We start from the raw sequence: 19037 nt of genomic DNA on the forward strand, positions 1-19037 counted from the left end.
TCACCTCTCATTCTTCTGAACTCCAATGACAACAGGCCCAGCCTTTTCCCATAAACTAATCCCTTCCTCCCAGGAATCAGCCTAGTGAACCTTCTCTCAGCTGCTTCCAATGCAATTGGAATTAATTAACTCACTTAAGGAGGCCAAAACTGTACACAGTACTTCAGATGCAGTGTCACTAAGACCCTGTACAGCTTAGCAACACTTCCTTATTTTTATACTCCATTCCCCTTGCAATAAAGGGCAACATTCCATTTGCCTTCCCAATCACTCGCAATGTCTGCATGTTCACTTTCTGTGATTCATAGACAGCATGACTGAGCTTCTGGTTCTCATGATAATTCTCCTTCCCACCCCAACCTTGATCTCTCTGTTCTCAGCCACCTACACCTTTCCAATGAAGCCAAACAAACTATAGAAATAGTTAATTAGCTATTTGATTAGGTACTTGACAGCCTTCTGGGTTCAATACTGAATTCAACAGTTTCAGATCATAAAAAATGCTCCCATTCTTTCCAAACAGCAGCACTTATAATGATTCCTTTTGTTTCTTTCCTGTCCCATTACCCACCCACTTTGCCTTACACCATGAACGCTTATCATTTAAATCACACCCACCTACAACCAGATCAATGACCTACCCTTCTGTTCTTTCCTCCATTCTTTACTGCCCAACTCCACCCCTCCCTGTCTGCTTAAAACCTGCTACAGCTAACATTTTTCAGTTCTGACGTATGGGTAAAGACCACAAACATAATTTAACTAGAAAGTTAATAAGGACAGGTTGCATGGGCTATGTTTGCATTCATTTAAGTGTAGAAGGTTAAGGGATGAACTGAAGTATTTAAAAGATGATTTAAAAACTGATGGGGTGGAGAAAAACTATTCCCTCTCTCAAGAGAGTCCAGAACAAATCTGAATTGGAGCTAAAAACAAAAAACTACTGCGGATGCTGGAAATCCAAAACAAAAACTGAATTGTTCTGAATTGGAGCTAGGTCTTTCACAAAGAAATCGCTTGTTCACACAAACGATGGCAGCAATTTGGAAATCTCTTCTACAAAAAGCTGTTGGGGCAAGACTAATAGAGAACTTTGAAATTGTGTTAGACAAGGATAGTGGCGCAGAGGATGGGAAGAGAATAGTAGCTGAATTTTTCAGAACAAGGCCTTGAATGATGGAATGAGGTTATATCATCTGGCCAGAGTGGCAAAGGAAAGATATGAATTTTCAATGTCTATGACTTCCTTTCCAACCCTTCCTCACTTCCAAGATAAGAGCAACTCCAATTTGCATACAATAGGTGATTGAAGGAGGAAGAATTCAAATATTCTACATTGCAGCTATAGTATAGTTCCTACACATTCAAATGGAGGTGCCTTTGGCTCAAAACTGTAAATTTCACGATTAAGTTTCAATTGCTCAAGTTGCCAGTTTGATACATACTATTGTAGAACCACCCTTTTCTGTTTCTGAATCAATCTTTCCACCTGACAAAGCCATCGCGTGTTTAGTGACACGTCGAAGGTAAGCCTCAAGTTCCGATTCATTCTTGTTCTCAATCAGTGCCAGATGATCCATGATCTGTTATAAAGAATAGTTGAGAGAAGTTAAAAATTGCACATAATTTTAACTTGCCAGTTTCCAATTCTATTCACACAGACATAAATTGAAAAGATTACGCAACATTTGTAATAAAGATGAAATGTTCAAATAATTCCTATCTTGTTCATTCTAACAAACATTACTTGGACCAGGAAAATGCATTAATATTGCCAATTTTTGAATTCAGAGATTATTAGCACCATAATTCTTTCAATAGAGGGATTAAGAAGTAAACAAAAAATCATCTTGGTGCCAGAATCATTACATCACAGAAAGTTAACTAGTTGATACAAGAAGAAAGGAAATTCTTCATTTTTAGGCATAATCTTGCCCCAAATGAATATTGGACATAAAGAATATACACAGAGGCGTGGGAAGCAACTGTTCTTTTCAAGAGACCTTTCAGCTGCGAGTAATGCTAACTGCTCATACAAAGTGGCACTTTGCTCTAGGCATCATTTGCCAGAGTTCAGATCAAATGGCAATTATGAAACTGCACAAAGTATGACATAGGAAACCTAATTCCTCCACAGCCCACGTACAAGTGACACTGCTAATACATCGAGGCAAGACTGAGAATTTTTCTTTGATGTCTCTAAAGAAAGCGAAACAACATAAAATACCATTATTTCCTAGCCCATCTGTCTTCTTTGACATGGCATTCCCATCACGTTAGCAGCTCAAGAAACACATTTCCATCATGTCAAAGTTCGGCAGAGAAAATTTGTCTCCGATCAGTGTGCATGATGAATGGAAACTACATTTAAAGGCAAAGTCACAGGAATAGCAGAGTTTGCAATCGCACTATAAGCCACATTCCTGCCTCCACCTCAACAGTGCAGCCCGCTAGCTACTTAGCAATCCAAGCCAAATGTGCCTCAGGAATTCCACAAAGCTGTTTATGGGTTATCAGTTCTCAGAACTGTAAGTAGCATTGAAACAGAATCCAGTACTCTGCATTGAAAAAGCAATTAATCTGTAGGAAGTATCCAGTGAAATTAAGCCTACCTAAAACATAGCTCAAACTGGCACTATTCCTTATACAGTCTTCAACAGTCTGAATTTTTTGAGTGAGATTGTCAGTTTCATGCCAAATTATGGATAGCTTGTGCTAAAGACATGAATGAACTAAATTAAGATTTCTTAAATTAATTTTATATCAGAACCCTTCCAGCTAATAGATTTGCAAAGTGTCACTCCAGGCTGCATTACAGCATAACTCCAAGGTGGAGTGACAATATACAAATCCAATGTGCCAGCCAGCCTTAATACCCATTAAGATATTCAACATTTTTGGATTCTCTATTTCTGGGGAGCAGGGATTCTTTACATTAATCACAGTAGATTAATACACCACCGACAGGTGAAGTAAAAATGCCTTTTCTTTAAAAAAAATTGTTATATTTAAATAAACTAAAATAGGCCTGGTGTATCTGAACAGTGGTGGCATTCTTCACTAGTTGGAAAACAATGCAGCCACTACCAAAGTTACACATAACAACCTATTGACTAAGGTCATAGTACACAATCCTGCTCCGTCTATAACCTTTTGATGCAGACCACACCATCCTCCAACGCCTTGCCTTCACTTTCCAGCTGGATAGGGCCACCTTCATCATCTAGTGAGTTGTACCCAGAAAATGACCTCCATTGGCTCCTCTTCCCATTCCATTACCTCTGGAGTCTCCTAAGGGTCTATCGATGGTAACCTCCCATTTATCAACATGCTGCGCCTCAGCAACTTCACCCAAAAACATATCGGGTTCAATGTGTACACTGACAACACCCAGCTCTACTTCAACAGCATCGACTCTCTCAGCCCCTCCCTGCCTGATTTAGACAACTTGCCCGACAACCAGTGCCAAATGTGCAAAAGGTTTCTCCAATCTAATACTGGGAAGACCGACACCAGCATCCTCAGTCCCTCTCTTTGTCCAGTGTCTCAGGCTGAATTGGGTTGTTCACAACCTTGGAGCGGTCTCTGACCAAGATTGCTTGCAACCATTTGTTCACTGTTACCAAGGCTACTTTTTCCACCTCTGCCCCTGCCTCAGCTCATCTGCTACTGAAATCTCTGTCTGATACTGCTCCTGTGAAGCATCTTGCAACATTTTACTACCTAAAGGCAGTATATAAATGCAAGTTGTTTTAACTCCAATGTTGGGTACAATTATATTTCTGCTTAGAGAGAAATTAAGTTAAATCTAAACAAGGCATTCACTCTTCACTCTACCACATTTGTGGAATTATTTATGTAACTGACCATCACAGAACTTTGTGTACATCTAAATCTAGCTATGCTAGGAGTGCCAAGAGGATATAATAATTCCCAATATTATTGGAATTTATTGTAAAATAGTGCGTGTGCGCGCGTATATGTGCGTGCGCATGCAGTGAGACTTAATTGGATTAAAGGCAGCTGGTCTGAAGGCTTTGATGTGAACATGGGGAAGTTTAGAAAGGAAGGTGTAGAAGAACATTTGCATTTTTAAATAAACCAGACTAGATTGTTTTCAAAGGAGGGGTGAAATGCATTATCTAGCCAGGTGAAGTTTAGAAACAGTGGCCAGAATTTTGACGACGACGTGTGGGAACGGGCCTGACACGATGACACACAAATCGAAGTTGGGCGTGCGTCCCGACGTCACCACGCGTAATTTAGGTCTTTCGTTCGGCTGGCGCGCACCAGAGGTGGCTGCGTGCCCGCTGAAAAGTCAAAAGCCTGTTAAGGCCATTGAAAAACTAATTTAAGTACTTATTAACGCTGCCTGTCTAACCTTAAGGTTGGCAGGCGGGCAAAGAGCCCACGCGGCCTTTGTGTTTTTCAGGAAACCTCGTCCAAGGACGGGATGAGGTTTCCTGAAACAAATAAATAATTTTTCCTCAATTCATAAACAAGTCCCAGCTCATGTGACAGTGTCACATGAGGGGATGTGTAAATAATTTTTATCTTTCTTTATTAAAGATTCTCAATATGTACTCAATCTCCCTGAAGCAGCTCCTTGACTCGGGGGCGGGGGGGGGGGTGTTTCAGTATTTAAAATTGTTGAAACCTCTTTGCTCATGCATAAATGTACACCTCATTCCATGGGCAACAAAGAGCGCACTTAGAAACTAGCACATCTATTGAAAGTGAGAGAGAGCATTTTTTAAAATTAAAGTCCACCTTGTGACTCTCAAACTTGAAGAACATGATTATAATTTACTCTTTTGCCAGGTCTGGTGCCTAGTGCAGCTGCTGGCCTTCAGGCATCTGGATGACAATTAATTATAGGAGGAAAAGCTTGAAGATAGGAGAGATCTACATGGAACCACATAACAGATTTCCATTTCTAAAAACTGATAATAAGTCCACATCTCCAACTGAAATTAAATAGGATTCTCCCATCTGATTTTCTTACCATTTACTCTTGGTACGACATGCAACTAAAAAGACTGCCTTGGATGTCAGGAAACCTCTTGGCATTATGTCCTCTAACATGAAATATCAATGGCTGCATTACTCATTAAGCAATAAATATCAAATCAGTCATCAAACCTTCGGTCCCAATAGCTTGCAAAGCGTATGAAGCAACGTCTTCTGTGTCCTCATGGGAAGATCACTCTTCATTTGTTTTAATCTCTCCCTTGGAAAAACCCGCATGAAGTTGTGTATGTCCAAAAGAATTCGGTCGACATTGATAATATTCACATTACTTGGGAGAAGGCGTATCATGCGCCACAAACACTGTAAAAATATATTGAACAGAACTCAACTAATTTGAATGTAAAGAATTTTAGAAGCAAAAACAAAAATGGAAAGTTCAAATTTATGTTTGAAGTATTACTGACACATTACCTTCATGACTAGCTCTGAAAACTTTGGAGTGTTATTTGTTGTAGCCAAAAGACTATCCTGCAGAAGCACAATCAAGGAACTGCAAAGCAAAGATTTCCTTTAGGCAACGTCGATAAAGAATGCATGATAATGTACAAAGTTATACTATAATGCACAAAAAAAAGTGGTTATTAGTTAAAGAAACAAGTATTTGGATGCACAGCCATACTTTAATGGTTTCTTCCTTCTATCTCCTACTTCCAATGAATGTTTCATTAATAATCATTAGGGTGCTTATAATTTAGCTGCCCCCATCATGGGAGTCAACCATGCTTCCAAAATGGGCAGATCGCTTCTTCTCTCTCTAATCTTGGTTCCCTAATGTTCTTCAAGGGAGGAAATCTGCTTCCTTACTCAGTCTGACGTACATGTGACTCCAAACTAGCACAATTACCTTAATGACCTTCCAATTTTCACATGAAAATAATTACTCATTCCAATAAAGAACAACCTAATAGTCGTCACTGCTTCTCAAACAATATGTCAGAAATAGGTGACGATTGGAAGTTGAGCTCTACAAAGAGATTTCACTTCCTAAATAAGACCACCTTGCAGCATGACTAGCTGCTATTTCTTCACATACAAAGTTTAAGTCCATGCACCTAAAATACAGTTGCCAATGGTTGTTAGGTCTGGAAAAAGGGAACGTCTATTTAAGATTAAACATAAGAGATTTAAAATAGAGGTGCTTTTTTAAAAAAAAAACTGCATCAAGGGCTGTGGAATACCCAGTTGATGTTTTAAGCTGACATCGCATCAATGGAAATAGCTTGGATCTGGTGGATGTCAAGTTGAAGAACTGTGATGTTCATCTGGTTAGATGCATCTTCAGAGATCCTTTCAACAACAGAGATGAATAAATGGCAATTACCTAGCCATTTTTCTAAATCTGCTTTGTTAGGAACAGGAGTAGGCCATTCAGCCCAACGAGCCTGCTCCACCATTCTATCATATCATGGTTGATCATCTATCTCAACACCATTTTCCTGCGCTCGCTCCATATTCCTTGAATCAGTCTCCAGAAATCTACTGATTTCTGCTTTGAACATGCTCAATGATCGAGCTTCCACAGGCCTCTGGTGTGGAGAATTCCAAAGATTTACCATTCTGAGTGAAAAAAATCCTCCTCATTTCAGTCTTAAATGGCCTACCCCTTATTCTGAGATTATGTCCCCTGGTTCTAGACTCATCAGCCAGGGGAAGCATCTTACCTACATTCTCCCTGTCACACCCTGTAAAAATTTTGTAAGTCTCAATGAGGTAACCCCATATCCTTCAAAACTCTAGAGAATAACAGGCCCTGTTTCCTTAATTTCTCCTCATAAAATAATCCCACAATCCCAGGGATTAGTCTGGTGAGCCTCCGTTGCACTCCCTCTATGGCAAGTATATCCTCCCTTAGGAAAAGGGTCCAAAACTGTACACAATACTTCAGGTGCAGTCTTACCAAGGCTCTATACAATTGCAGTAAGGCATCTTTACTTCTGTACTCAAGTCGTCAAGAAAATCTTATATGTATTATCAGATACCAAGAACATGCTCAGAGAAGCTGAAAAACTAACCTAGTTTCAGATGTATAAGTGAGGTTAGTCCACTGAGCTACCTTGCCAGTGTTTTTATATTTTATCTTTAAATACATAGCAAATTTAGGCTGCATGCAGTGGATTAATGGTGTGTTATTTGTTGACTTCTGAGGTGAAGTACATATAGGGAAGGCATCTTGTACATTCTCCAGTGATCCCTGGTGATTTGGGGTTAGACTTCATTCCACTAGTTCAACTGTGGCAAAGAACACAACAGTTTCAGTGCATGGGTTACTTAGGTGATGGCAACTGTCTAGCTATTTAAAGTTGAAAAATGTTGGGGAAAAACTAAAACTGTGCACTTTAAGCAGGAGATGTCATGGGCTGAAATGGACAGCACACACAAACACGTGTGTGCAACCGACTTAAGACAGTGGAACTAATGTGATTTTATATTATGAGAAGTGGTTAGTAAAACTGATCCATTTGATTTATCAAAGGATATTTCCATTTTACAATTTGTTCAAAAATGGTTTGATTTAAAAACTCAATTAGGCTCAACATTGTTCTGAATTAGACATAGGCAACAGTTTTCAGTCTAGCTTTCCTAGATGCCAAATAAGGCAGTGTTCCTGTCTGTTGACCTGTAACTGACCTCAATTTCCTGCCTTCTCCACAAGAAAGTATGTGGTACTCATCTCGAATTTTCCCTTCATGATGTGGCCAAGGTCATTAGAAGTGGCTTGAATTACTACCAATCAAAAGTTTCATAAGGTTACTACCATGTTCCAGAAAGGCCTCCACTAATATTCACAAAACTTCAATACTCCACAGATGCTACCTGACCTGAGTATTTCCACCATTTTATTTTTATTTCAGATTTTGTGCTTAAAACTTCAAATAGCCCATTGTACCATAATGAGATGCTTTCAAATGCAGATGGCACTTCGCTAAAATAATAATTCCTAAACCAAGTTCCAAAAGGGACAAGCTTCAAGAAACTTCTCAAGTGTCCACAATCAATTCAAGTTTTTCCCTTTTACCTCAAGATGTTGGTTGGATCTGATTTTTCCAAAACTTTAACCATCAACAGGTTGACTGATCGTATAACCTGTGGGCCTTCATCCAGATCTTCTAAACGTGAATCCAGCATCAATAATATTAATCCATGCATCAGATCTTTCAAAACTCCCATAGAAGCTTCCTTGGCCAATGCTTCTATTTGGAACAACTGAATAAAAACGAAAAATAATTTCTTAACAGATCACGAGAAAGAAAGTGATTATGTAAAAGCAGTTTGCTTCTTTGATATACTGGGGGTCAGCCAAGTGAACAAATTGTTATATTAAATAACCTTCTATTCAGAGGATCCCTTAATTAAGTGGTAAATGTCAGTTTTCAAAATCACTCAATGTTCTGCTCCCCCAATAAAGAGTGGAAGACAAATCTGAAAACACTTGACACACTTCTGGGTCATAGTACAAAAAGGAAAAGGAAGATTCTTGCAATCTCTCAGGCCAAGTCTTACACCTGTACAAGATTCCCAACAAGGGAACCAAACATAGCATGATAACCCAACCAAACATAATAAGTCACAGCACTTGCAAACTAAATCCAAACAGTAGTTACTGTAATTCAGGAACATTTCCACAAGGTTCAACTTTTGCTGGCAGTAAAACATTGAGCTATCAAGCTACAATGCCATTCCTTTGAAAGCTGAGGTAGCTCTCCTTTAAAGCCAAAATATCCACTTGTTCACAACCATAAACTCCCAACTATTAGTCTACTCTTAATTCAAAGTTGTTTAATTTTAATTACGTTGAGTTGAAATCATACAAAAAACCTCCTGTGCCATTTTTATAAAAATCTCCTTACTTGAATTACAAAATAATTTGATCTTTGAGCAAAAACATTTTCAGAACAGGATACTGTGGCCTGGGTTTTCCAATTGCCACTGATGGTACAAGTGATTTGGTGAACCTAGGCATATTAACTTCTTTTATATACTTCAACTGATTTTGCATCTATGACCCCTCTACGAAGTTTTCCTGGATTCACATTTCACCATCTTAAATCTCACATGATAATGGGTTCTTACTCTGTATTTAAGAAAAAAGGCTGCTCCTGTCCTATCCTGCAAATTCTCTTGATTAGATCACCCCTAAACATCATCTCCAGAAAATATAACCCACTTGCCCATTCTACATGGATAAGAAAGTAAACAGGTAAACGTGTAGGCCATTCGGCCTTGCTTTGTCATTCAATATCATGGATGATCTACCTTATTCCACTTCCTGCACTATCCCCATATATTACTAGGTCCTTTACTATCCAAAAAGCTAATGATTTGTCTAGGATATACTGGACAACTGAGCATCCACAGCTCTTTGGGCTGGAGAATTCCAAAGGTTCACAACCTCAAGTGAAGAAATTTCTCATCTCAGTCCTAAATGGCTAACCCCTCATACTGTGACTCAGTTCTCAACTCCACAGCCAGGGGAGTCATCTTCCTAACATCTAGCCTGCAAGGGCTCTCAAGAATTAATGCTTCAATGGGATCACCCCTCATCCTTCTAGTTCTAGAATAGTCTGCTCAATCTCTCCTCTTAGACAATCCCCTCATCCCAGGAATCAGTAGCAAACCTTCATTGCACTCACTCCAAAGCAAGTATGCCCTTCCTTGGGAAAGGAGACTGAACTCCAGGTGTGGTATCACCAAGTTTGTGGTATCAAGATGTTAACTTTGTTATTCATGTACAAAGGCTCCCAGGTCTCTTTGAATATCAACACTTCCTAATGTATCATTTAAAAAATATTCTGCTATTCTATCTTTCCTTTCAAAGTGGATAACTTCACAAATTATATTCCATCTACCATTTTCTTGCTCACTCACTTAACCTGTCTAATTCCCTGCAGCCTCTTTGCACCCTCCTCATTGTTCACTTTACCTTATACATTACATTCCATCCCTGCAACCAAATCATCGATATAGATTGTAAATGGTCAAGATTCAAACACTGATCCTTGTGGTGCCCCACTAGTTACAAACTGCCAACCTAAATGTGACCTGTTTATTCCTGTTTTCTCTCCATTTAACAATCCCTCAATCCATGCAAATGTGTTACACCAAATCCCTTAATTCTTAATTTTGTGTAATAATTCTGGTGTGGCACCTTATCAAACGAATTTGAAAATCCAAATACACTACATTCACTCTGAATTGCAGCTTCAAAAATTTAACAGCTTTGTCAAACACAATCTTACTTCAATAAATCCATGTTGACTGCCTAATTATATTTTGGTTTTCTGAGTGCCCTATCATGTCCCTAATAATAGGATTTAGCATTTTCTCTGATATCAGGCTAATTAGTCTATACTTCCATTTTCTCTCTTCAGCTTTTATCGAACAGCAGGCTTACATTTGCAACTTTCCATAGAAACCATCTAGAATCTAGGAAATTCTGAAAGGTCAAAAACCAGTGCATTAATTACCTCTTAAAACGCAAGCCATTAGGTCCAAGGGATTTTATGACTTTAAGCCCCATTAATTTCTCAGTACAATCTATTTACTGATAATTAATCTAAATTCTTACATGCGTGGAAAGCAGTACCAAAGCTGTAAGCCTTGGTCCCAATATTTATGGGGAGGCAGGGAGGGACAGTGGCCACAGTACAGTAGTAACCCTTTCAATGGAGGCCCTCTGCTTCTTTGAGAGACTCGGAGAAACACTCCAGCCACCAAACAAAATCTGATAAACTACAACACATAACTTATGCACCTATTCTGACCCAGTATCCAGCTCCCAGCCAGTTATGCCTAACAGGGGATGCTGCTACTTCATACCTCTGCAAACCACTGCACCGCATCCCCACCCTGCAACCCACTGCCCATTTAACTGTTGAGATCCTGATAATCAGACCCGATCTGCTTTCTTGAAAAGAAAAATCTCCCTTCCTTAATGCGGGTGCCCTACTCAACAGGATAATGTGTGGACACATTGGGAAGGTGGGGCAACTGGCATCTATTATTTAAGTTTCTCTTAGCCTCACATGAAACATACATTCTCTCACCCACTTTTAGGGAGACATGCAATTTAGTCTAGAAAGTTTAGATAATATAGTATATTGAGGGGTAAAGTTTAACTGCTATCAGCACAGAACATTTGTAAGCCTATTTGTTGTCCAGGTGGGACCACTTAACTGTTTAGGCAATGGCATGCATGGTTACACGAAAGCAAGAATAATAAAAGCAAACAAACTAAAATGATTCCCAGCCAATAGAGACCAGCTTTCCCTTTTAGTTGCCATTAGCAAGTTATGCTGACTACTGCAGAATGTGGGGCACCTGCCTGGCTTGGGCAACAGGGCATCAATTCAGCCATCTAACCCATCGACAGGAGATTGCAATTTTCCATTGTGACAATTGCCAAAGCAGGAGGCTGATCCAATCTAGATAGGTTAGGTGAAAATTACATCTGTAGGTTAAAATTTCCATCACCAAGCATGTCACCTCAATGCCAAAGAGACCCCTTCCTTCCTCCTAGTACAGGAAGACAGCCATTAATCATTAGACACTACAAGTATGGGTTTGAGTATTCACTCAGCAAACAGCAGGTACTAAGAGTTCCTCACCGACAGCATGGTGAGCTGAAAAATGTATGAATAGGTTTCTTTTTGAGTTCACCTTTTGATCCAATTCCTTTTCAGAGGCTGCCTGAAAGGACCTTTGTATAACATTCAGCACATTGCACTTCACAGCAGCTCTTCCCGCACACCTCCAATCATTTTATTTTTGGAAAGTCAAATATGCTAGTTACTAGTAGTCACTTTCCTTTTATTTTAGAAAAGTCATAAAAGTGGTAGCATCACATTCACCATTTCAAAAGCATTTACCAAAAGGAAAACTTTTCAGATACTAACAATCTTGTTGGGTATTCCCAGGGTCTTCTAGTTCATTTCAATTTTCCCCCCCTCTCATTGCTAGTCTAACTTCCAGCTCTGACAACGCCATACGTTTAGAATGCTTCAATTTTCCTTCTGTTCCCAAGTCTAATTTCTGATTAAGTCAGGCTAATGCTAAACATGCATTTTGTTTTTCTTCCACTTTGCCTAGACATATCAACACTGGTGTTGCTCTTTCCCACAACTCCCAAATTTTTAATGGCTTAGGAGTCCAGGTATCTCTTACATAAATTTAAGATGTTTCACCTAAATATCCGGACACTCAGAAATTTTTCTATATAGCATCAATTTGTGAGTCAGATGGCCCCTGTGCACATTGTTTAGTCCTCAGGGTTCAGAAAGGAGCAGCTATGTCACTGCATTACTACTCCTTCCATAGTGCAACTCATCACTCTCACATGCTCGCCAGGAAAATCTACACAAAACTATTTATTTTCCTTCAATTTAATAGACACACTCTAGACAAACGTTAGGCCCCGGTTCATTAAAGCTTTAAAATACAGGTCTATGGGCTCAAAGGAATATTCTTTTCCATTGGATTTTAGGAATTAAAGTTTATAAATGTAATAATGCCCACTACATTGACGACTTCTTAAATTTAATGTTTTTAGATATTTGCCCATTTTTGTTCCTAGTTTTTGCTGTGTGCATAATGCCCGCTAGTGTCAAGCAAGCATCTATTTTGTCCAACTCATGCAGTATAAATTTAGAATAGGGTTTTCCAAATTCACAAAAAAGTCATGGTATTGACTGCATATAAATATCTTACACAATACAATATTTCAAAATGGCATTAGAAACTATACCGTAATCATATTCCCAATGATACAGCTATAAAGCTTCAGGATTTCTGTCTTGTTAAGTTTTTCATCAGCCATGTGCGTGTTATAAATTAATCGAAGTTGCATGAAGGTTGCAATGAGAAATTGGTCAATGTGACCAGACATGGTATCAGCTTTATCCTCCTGTCGCAAAACTTCGTCAATCTGAAAGCCAAGCAAGATTACTTAATTTGCTATAATTCATGCAAGAGAACCTGAATACAATATAGACAATGGATCTTCATTTTACCTAGACTTATAGAATTATGGAATCTTACAGCACAAGAGTCTGCCATTCCGCCAATCTTGCCTGTGCCAGCTCTTCCTAAGAGCTATCCAATTAGCCCCATTCCCCAGCCCCCCAAAACCCTCAAGCAAATGTCCAACTGCCCTTTGTAGAATCTGATTCCACCATAATTTCAGCTACTGCCATTCTGATTTTAACAACTTTGTGAAGAAATTTTCCTTCCAGTTCTTTTGCCAATTATTTTACATCCATGACCTCTGGTTACCAGCTCACTTGCCAGAAGAAATCATTCCTCCCTATAGGCTTGATCAAAACCTGTTATTTTGAATATCCAAGTCTCCCCTCAATCTTCTCGGCTCTAAGAACAAACCCAGCTTCTTCAATCTCTTCGCATAACTTGAATTCAGTTATTCATTTTTTAAACTCATTCATGGGATGTGAGCATCACTGCTAACAAAGCCACCATTTATCACCCATTCCCAATTGCCTTAAAAAGGTGGTAGTGAGTGGCTTTCTTGAACAGCTACAGTTTAATCTTTATTCATTCAAGGCATGTGGGCTTTGCTGGCTGGGCCAGCATTCGTTGCCCATCCCTAGTTGCCCTTGAGGTGGTGGTGGTGGTAGTGAACTGCCTTCTTGAACCGCTCCAGTCCATGGGGTGTAGGTACACCCACAGTGCGGTTAGGTAAGGAGTTACATTTTTAACCCAACAATGAAAAAGCTGTGTGCTATACTTCCAGGTCAGGATGATGTGGGACTTGAAGGGACACTTGTAGTTGTAAGTATTCCCATTTCTCTGCTACCCTTGTCTGCTAGTTGGTAGAGGCCATGGTTTGGAAGGTGCTTTCAAAAAAGTCTTGGTAAATGGTTGCATTGCATCCTGTAGATGGTACATACTACTTTTGCACCAGTGGTGGAGGAAGTGAACATTTAAGTTGGTGGACAGGGTATCAGTCAAGCAGGCTGCTTTGTCCTGGATGGTATCAAGCTTGTGTTGTTGGAGCTGCACTCATCCAGGCAAGCGAGGAGTATTCCATCACTCTTGACTTAATGGTTGAAAGGTTTTGGAGAATTAGGGGTCAAGTTACTCAACACAATACCCAGACCCTGACTTGCTCTTGTAACCACAGTATTTATTTGATTGGTTAAGTTTCAGGTCAATGGTAGCCTCCCAGTGTGCTGGAGCTGGGGGATTTAATGACAGTAATTGCCAAAAGGCAACTCTGCTTTTTTGCAGATGGTCATTCCCTGGCACTTGCATGGCATAAATGCTACTTGCTACTTATTATCCCAAGCCTGATTGTTCAGGTCTTGCTGTTCAGGTCAGTTGCAAATGTTGCTGAACACTTTGGAGGGACGGTCATTAATGAAGGAGCTGAAGGTGGGTGAACTTAGGACACAGCCCCAGAGTATTGCTAGACAGGTTTCTCAGGACAGAGATAATTGGTATCCAAAAACCATTTACCTTTGTGCCGAGGTATGACTCCAACCAGTGGAATTTCCCCCCCACCATCACCCGCCACTGACGTCACTTTTACTCAGGCTCCTTGACGCCATACTCAGTCAAATGCTGCCTTGATATTATCCTGATAAATCTGTTCTTTTTATTCTACTTAGTTACCATGTAAACCTTCAACACCCCCTCATTTGCCTCCTTACAAGAGCATGAATCCTAAGTTTTTCCTAAAACCTTTTCATATTTCAGTCCTTGGGTTTTCTTTGGTGCCTCAGGAGACCAGAACTGAGTCTAGTTCTACACTATTCATTATGTTTACTCATTCTTTTCCTTCTCACATGCAACGCCTTAAAACATCTAAAAATTTCATGCCATTATTTTTCTGTATTTGTCCTTCAGACTCTTATTATACACTTTCTCCTTCTGCCCAATTTAATAAATTTATAAATCTACCCAACTTGTCTCCCACTGAATTAAAAAATCCAGAATGTTAATGCAGATTAAAATTAGAACAGGCCCTTCCATTGATTTCTTAAGCACCTGTCTTAATATGGTACCCCAGCTTGACATCACTTCCCTAGCAGCCATGATTTCCTCTTTCAGCCAATACTTTATCCACTTCCATAGATAATGCCCTTAACCTTTCTTCCTTATTACAAGATTTCTGAAAAAGTAACAATGGACTTTGACGTCAATTTGGTATGTTACTCAAAATATCCAAGCATATGGCTCTCTAATTTGTTCTGATCAACAGTTACTAGGCTATTGTGAAATGGGTAGCACCTAATGACAGATTCCAGAATTTTGACAGTTGTTGATGCAACATTTTTAATTATCTGGCTTTGTTGAAACAAAAAGTATCTTAGCCAAAGGCATTCTTTTCAGATTTCATACTTCAAATGTACAAAATTCTTTCAGGGAAGACATTGAAGGCGGCCTTTGGCTCATTCGAGCTCATTTGCCTAATAGTAACTATTCCCAGTTTTTAAAAGTCCAAATAGGGAATTGGGACATTAATATCTGTGCTTTTGGGTAAGATATTAATAAAAATAAACAAGTATTCAGTTACATGGCCATCTCCACAGGAAACACTGATTTCCTACCTGGGCAAGAGCCTGTATGCTGGTGTTAATATCACTACTTGCCACCTGCGACACAACAAAATTGATAGTAGAATCAGTGCTGCCATGTATCTCATCAAAGTGTGGAGAAACTGAACGATTTCTGAAAACATTTAAGGAAATTAAAGAAGCTTAAAAGTTAATCAAAATTTTCATGTTGCAACCTCAAAATAAGATTGCACAGTTGCAAACATGTTCAACTTTCACTATGTTACTTGTGGCTGGCACTTGCACTAGCCACTTGTTCCCAGTGGGTTTAATGTACAAGATGTTTTAATTTTTGAATTATAATTACCCCATGAGTACTGCCAACAGCTATGCCAATGAAATGCAAAGGCACAAAAGGTGCCTGCCTCTTGGTGATGTTTTCATATTTTGGCGTTCATTTCCTAACAATTTTTGGTGGCATTTGATGAAGTTTGTGAAGCAGCAGCATGAAGAAAACCAGAAGGAAAGCCAATAAATGGCACTATCAAACCATACAGCTAGGTGTTGGCTGTGATGCAGCTTACTTTTAATTTAATTTAATTAAAATGATTTATAAATGGTTTAGATCAGTGTGTTACCACTGATGTAGTCATATCCCCAGCATTGGCCAAGGTGCTCAAGACTACAGGGTCAAATCGCTAACTCTTTAACAGCTCAGCAGCATGCAATTGATTTAGCAGACCAAGGTGGAAAGACTGCACCAGTAGAGTAGTACCTAACTACAGCTGTTAAAATTGGAAAGAATTTACCTGTAAGGATCCTTGCTCTTCAATTCATACATTATCCATACACAGTAGAAGTTTAGCCTAATTTGATATATTCTGGGAAATCACAGGCAAAGGACACAAAATGGCACTGCTTCCATTTCAATTGCCAGTTAAGGGAAACAAAGTGTTAACCTCTGCACAAACTCTGGTTTTCATCATACATTCTAATGCATCACATTCATTTCATCCTCCTTGGAAGGATGAAAGGATGCATAAGCAATAGAGAGTTTTGCTTTGAGGCAAGGAAAACAAAAACCTGCAGTATAAAGTCAGGTAATTGTGCTATGAATGTGCTCCTGCAAGGATATACAAGTGCAAAAAGTCAATCATAGTCATAGATTAAAACAGTTCTGACATTGTCTAGATTATACTGAAATTCAAAATGCCACCAAAAGTTGATCTCTGAATGAAGGATTTAATTAAGTTCCAGTTTTGCCTTTTCCCTAGCCACTGTTTTGATCATCAGACATTGAAGTAGCTGCTTGTCAACTTGAGCAAACTTCTAGGCAGGGCAGTTAAGTAGCAAATTAATTGAAACGAGGTAAATGTGAGCTGGTGCACATTGGTAATTAAAACTAGGACATCATCTACACTTTAGAAAATAAAAAAATAAATGAAGTAGAACAATGGGATATAATAGAGTACAGATATCAATAAAAGGTTAAGCACAGCTTTTCCTTTCATAAGGATTTTTTAATTCCTTTCAATACATTGACGACTTACTTTGGTTCTGGAATGCAAACTGGTTCATAGAGCTCATCAAGTTTGTGCTGCACCAGGTCTGGTAATTCACAGCCGCCAGCATTGTTGTCATTTTCTATTTCATCAAGATCCAACTGGAACTCTCTTGGAATCATGGGTGTAGATTCAGATGTGGCGTGCGAATTATTGGAGCGTGCTTGACTGCAAAAAAATTTTAATGCAAAAGAGTGTTAATAATGATCCAATATTTTTCCTTACAATGGGAAACACCTTCAAGCACTCAAAGTGGTACATATCTTAACTTAAGCTTTGTAACCTATTCAGAACATAGTTAATTTATTTTATTAAATTTCTTCTATTCTTTTTCACCTTCCCCACCCCCCACTCAAATGTTAATTCCAACTGAGCTAGGGTTTAACAAGCTCCGATTCCTTTCTGGTAACTTGGTCAAGAGCCCATATTTTTAGCAATTTCCATGAACAAGTACTGTCAAGTGTACGTGGACAGAAAATCAGCAGCAAAACCACCAGTCAATTTTTCTATTCCCTTGCCTAGGGACAGGAAAGCCAATTTTAGCACTCAAAACATCCTGGCTGAGATCTGCTAGCAAACCTGGGAACTTTTGGTTTATACAACTTAGTTATACACTCTCTTTAAACTTCATCATATTATTGACTGAATACAAGCCGCCCTAATATTAAGAGATCCAAAAAGGGTATTGAAGGAATTAAGTGCATTTCGTGGACTGCCTTTGTGTTTAAAAAAGGTCTTGAAGCAAAAGTTAAATCTGTCAAAGTGGCTCTAAATAATACTGTGCAACTAGCTCTGCAGCTGAAATACATGACACCAGACTGTGCACTTGCCATTTCTTCAGCCCTTGGAACTTACATACACGAATAAAACGGAACAAATTTAACAACTGAAAGTTTCTGGAAAATACAAACTACTTTTTTTCCCTTTATATACAAGTAACCTACAGAATTTAGGAATTCTTAATAGTTGTGAATGAAAGTTAGTACGCTGGTTCGATAGCAGTGCACAGTCAACCTACAACCAAGAACAAGTTTTACTTACATTCGATAGGTTCGATACATTATTCTTTCCAAGGAAATGCCGTGAAAGAAGTCAGAAGACAGATTTAGACAATAAGCACAATTATAAAAGCAACAGACAAAGAACAAAAAAAAGTTAAGCAAAGAAAACAACATCCTGCTCTTAACACACTGGTTTGCAGTATCTGTTTCACTGCAGTTAATAACCTAAAGTACAAGTATAATTATAACGTGCTCTGAAGAGTCATACGGATTCGGAACGTTAACTCTGTTTTTCTCTCCACAGATGCTGAGAGACCAGGTGAGTTTTTCCAGCATTTTCTGTTTTTATTTCAGATTTCCAGCATCCGCAGTATTTTGCTTTTATACAAGTATAATTTATTCAACACCAGGCTTCAACACTTTTTACTTTTCCAAGTGAATGAATTGCTTATAACATTAAGAGCAAAGCTTGCAAAAGTAATCCTAAACTGAAATGTCTCTCCCATAGAACCCAGAGGAAAGCTACTTTAACAACAGTGAAGCAGAGTGGAGCAGTGGATCTCATTCAAGAAGGAAATAGGGAGAGTACAGGGCCAACATATTCCAGTAAAGATAAAGGGTGGGACCAACAAATCCAGGGAACCCTGGATGTCGAGGGATATACAGGATTAGATAGAGAAAAAGGGATGGCAGATGCCGAGGGCTCAAAACAGCAGAAGCCCTACAGGAGTATAGAATGTGTAGGGGGGAACTTAAAAAGCAAATTAGGAGAGCAAAAAGGGGGCATGAAGAAACATTGGCAGGTAAAATAAAGGAAAATCCAAAGTTATCTTAGAAGTACATTAAGAATAAGAGGATAACTAGAGAAAGAGTAGGGCCCATTAAGGACCACAGTGGTAATGTGCGTGTGGAGCAAGATGTAGGCTGGGTTCTAA

The 19037-nt window shown here is 39.0% G+C and overlaps 1 protein-coding gene and 1 non-coding gene across 2 annotated transcripts in view; both read right to left on the minus strand.

Moving 5' to 3' along the window:
• Positions 1 to 19037, minus strand: part of ckap5 (cytoskeleton associated protein 5) — a 133178-nt gene that overhangs the window by 11319 nt on the left and 102822 nt on the right. The window contains exons 34-40 of the mRNA XM_078549556.1: positions 17090 to 17269; positions 15594 to 15714; positions 12773 to 12952; positions 8048 to 8235; positions 5443 to 5521; positions 5143 to 5331; positions 1446 to 1583 (exon numbers count right to left, since the gene is read on the minus strand). Coding sequence (XP_078405682.1) covers positions 1446 to 1583; positions 5143 to 5331; positions 5443 to 5521; positions 8048 to 8235; positions 12773 to 12952; positions 15594 to 15714; positions 17090 to 17269 — 1075 coding nt within the window. The remainder of the gene's footprint in view (positions 1 to 1445; positions 1584 to 5142; positions 5332 to 5442; positions 5522 to 8047; positions 8236 to 12772; positions 12953 to 15593; positions 15715 to 17089; positions 17270 to 19037) is intronic.
• Positions 12257 to 12365, minus strand: LOC144685127 (small nucleolar RNA SNORD67). Its single transcript, XR_013577639.1, has one exon. It is a non-coding gene; the product is annotated as a small nucleolar RNA SNORD67 (small nucleolar RNA).

The sequence above is a fragment of the Cetorhinus maximus genome, chromosome 9 (assembly GCF_964194155.1).
Source record: "Cetorhinus maximus chromosome 9, sCetMax3.hap1.1, whole genome shotgun sequence".
Taxonomy (NCBI): Eukaryota; Metazoa; Chordata; class Chondrichthyes; order Lamniformes; family Cetorhinidae; genus Cetorhinus; species Cetorhinus maximus.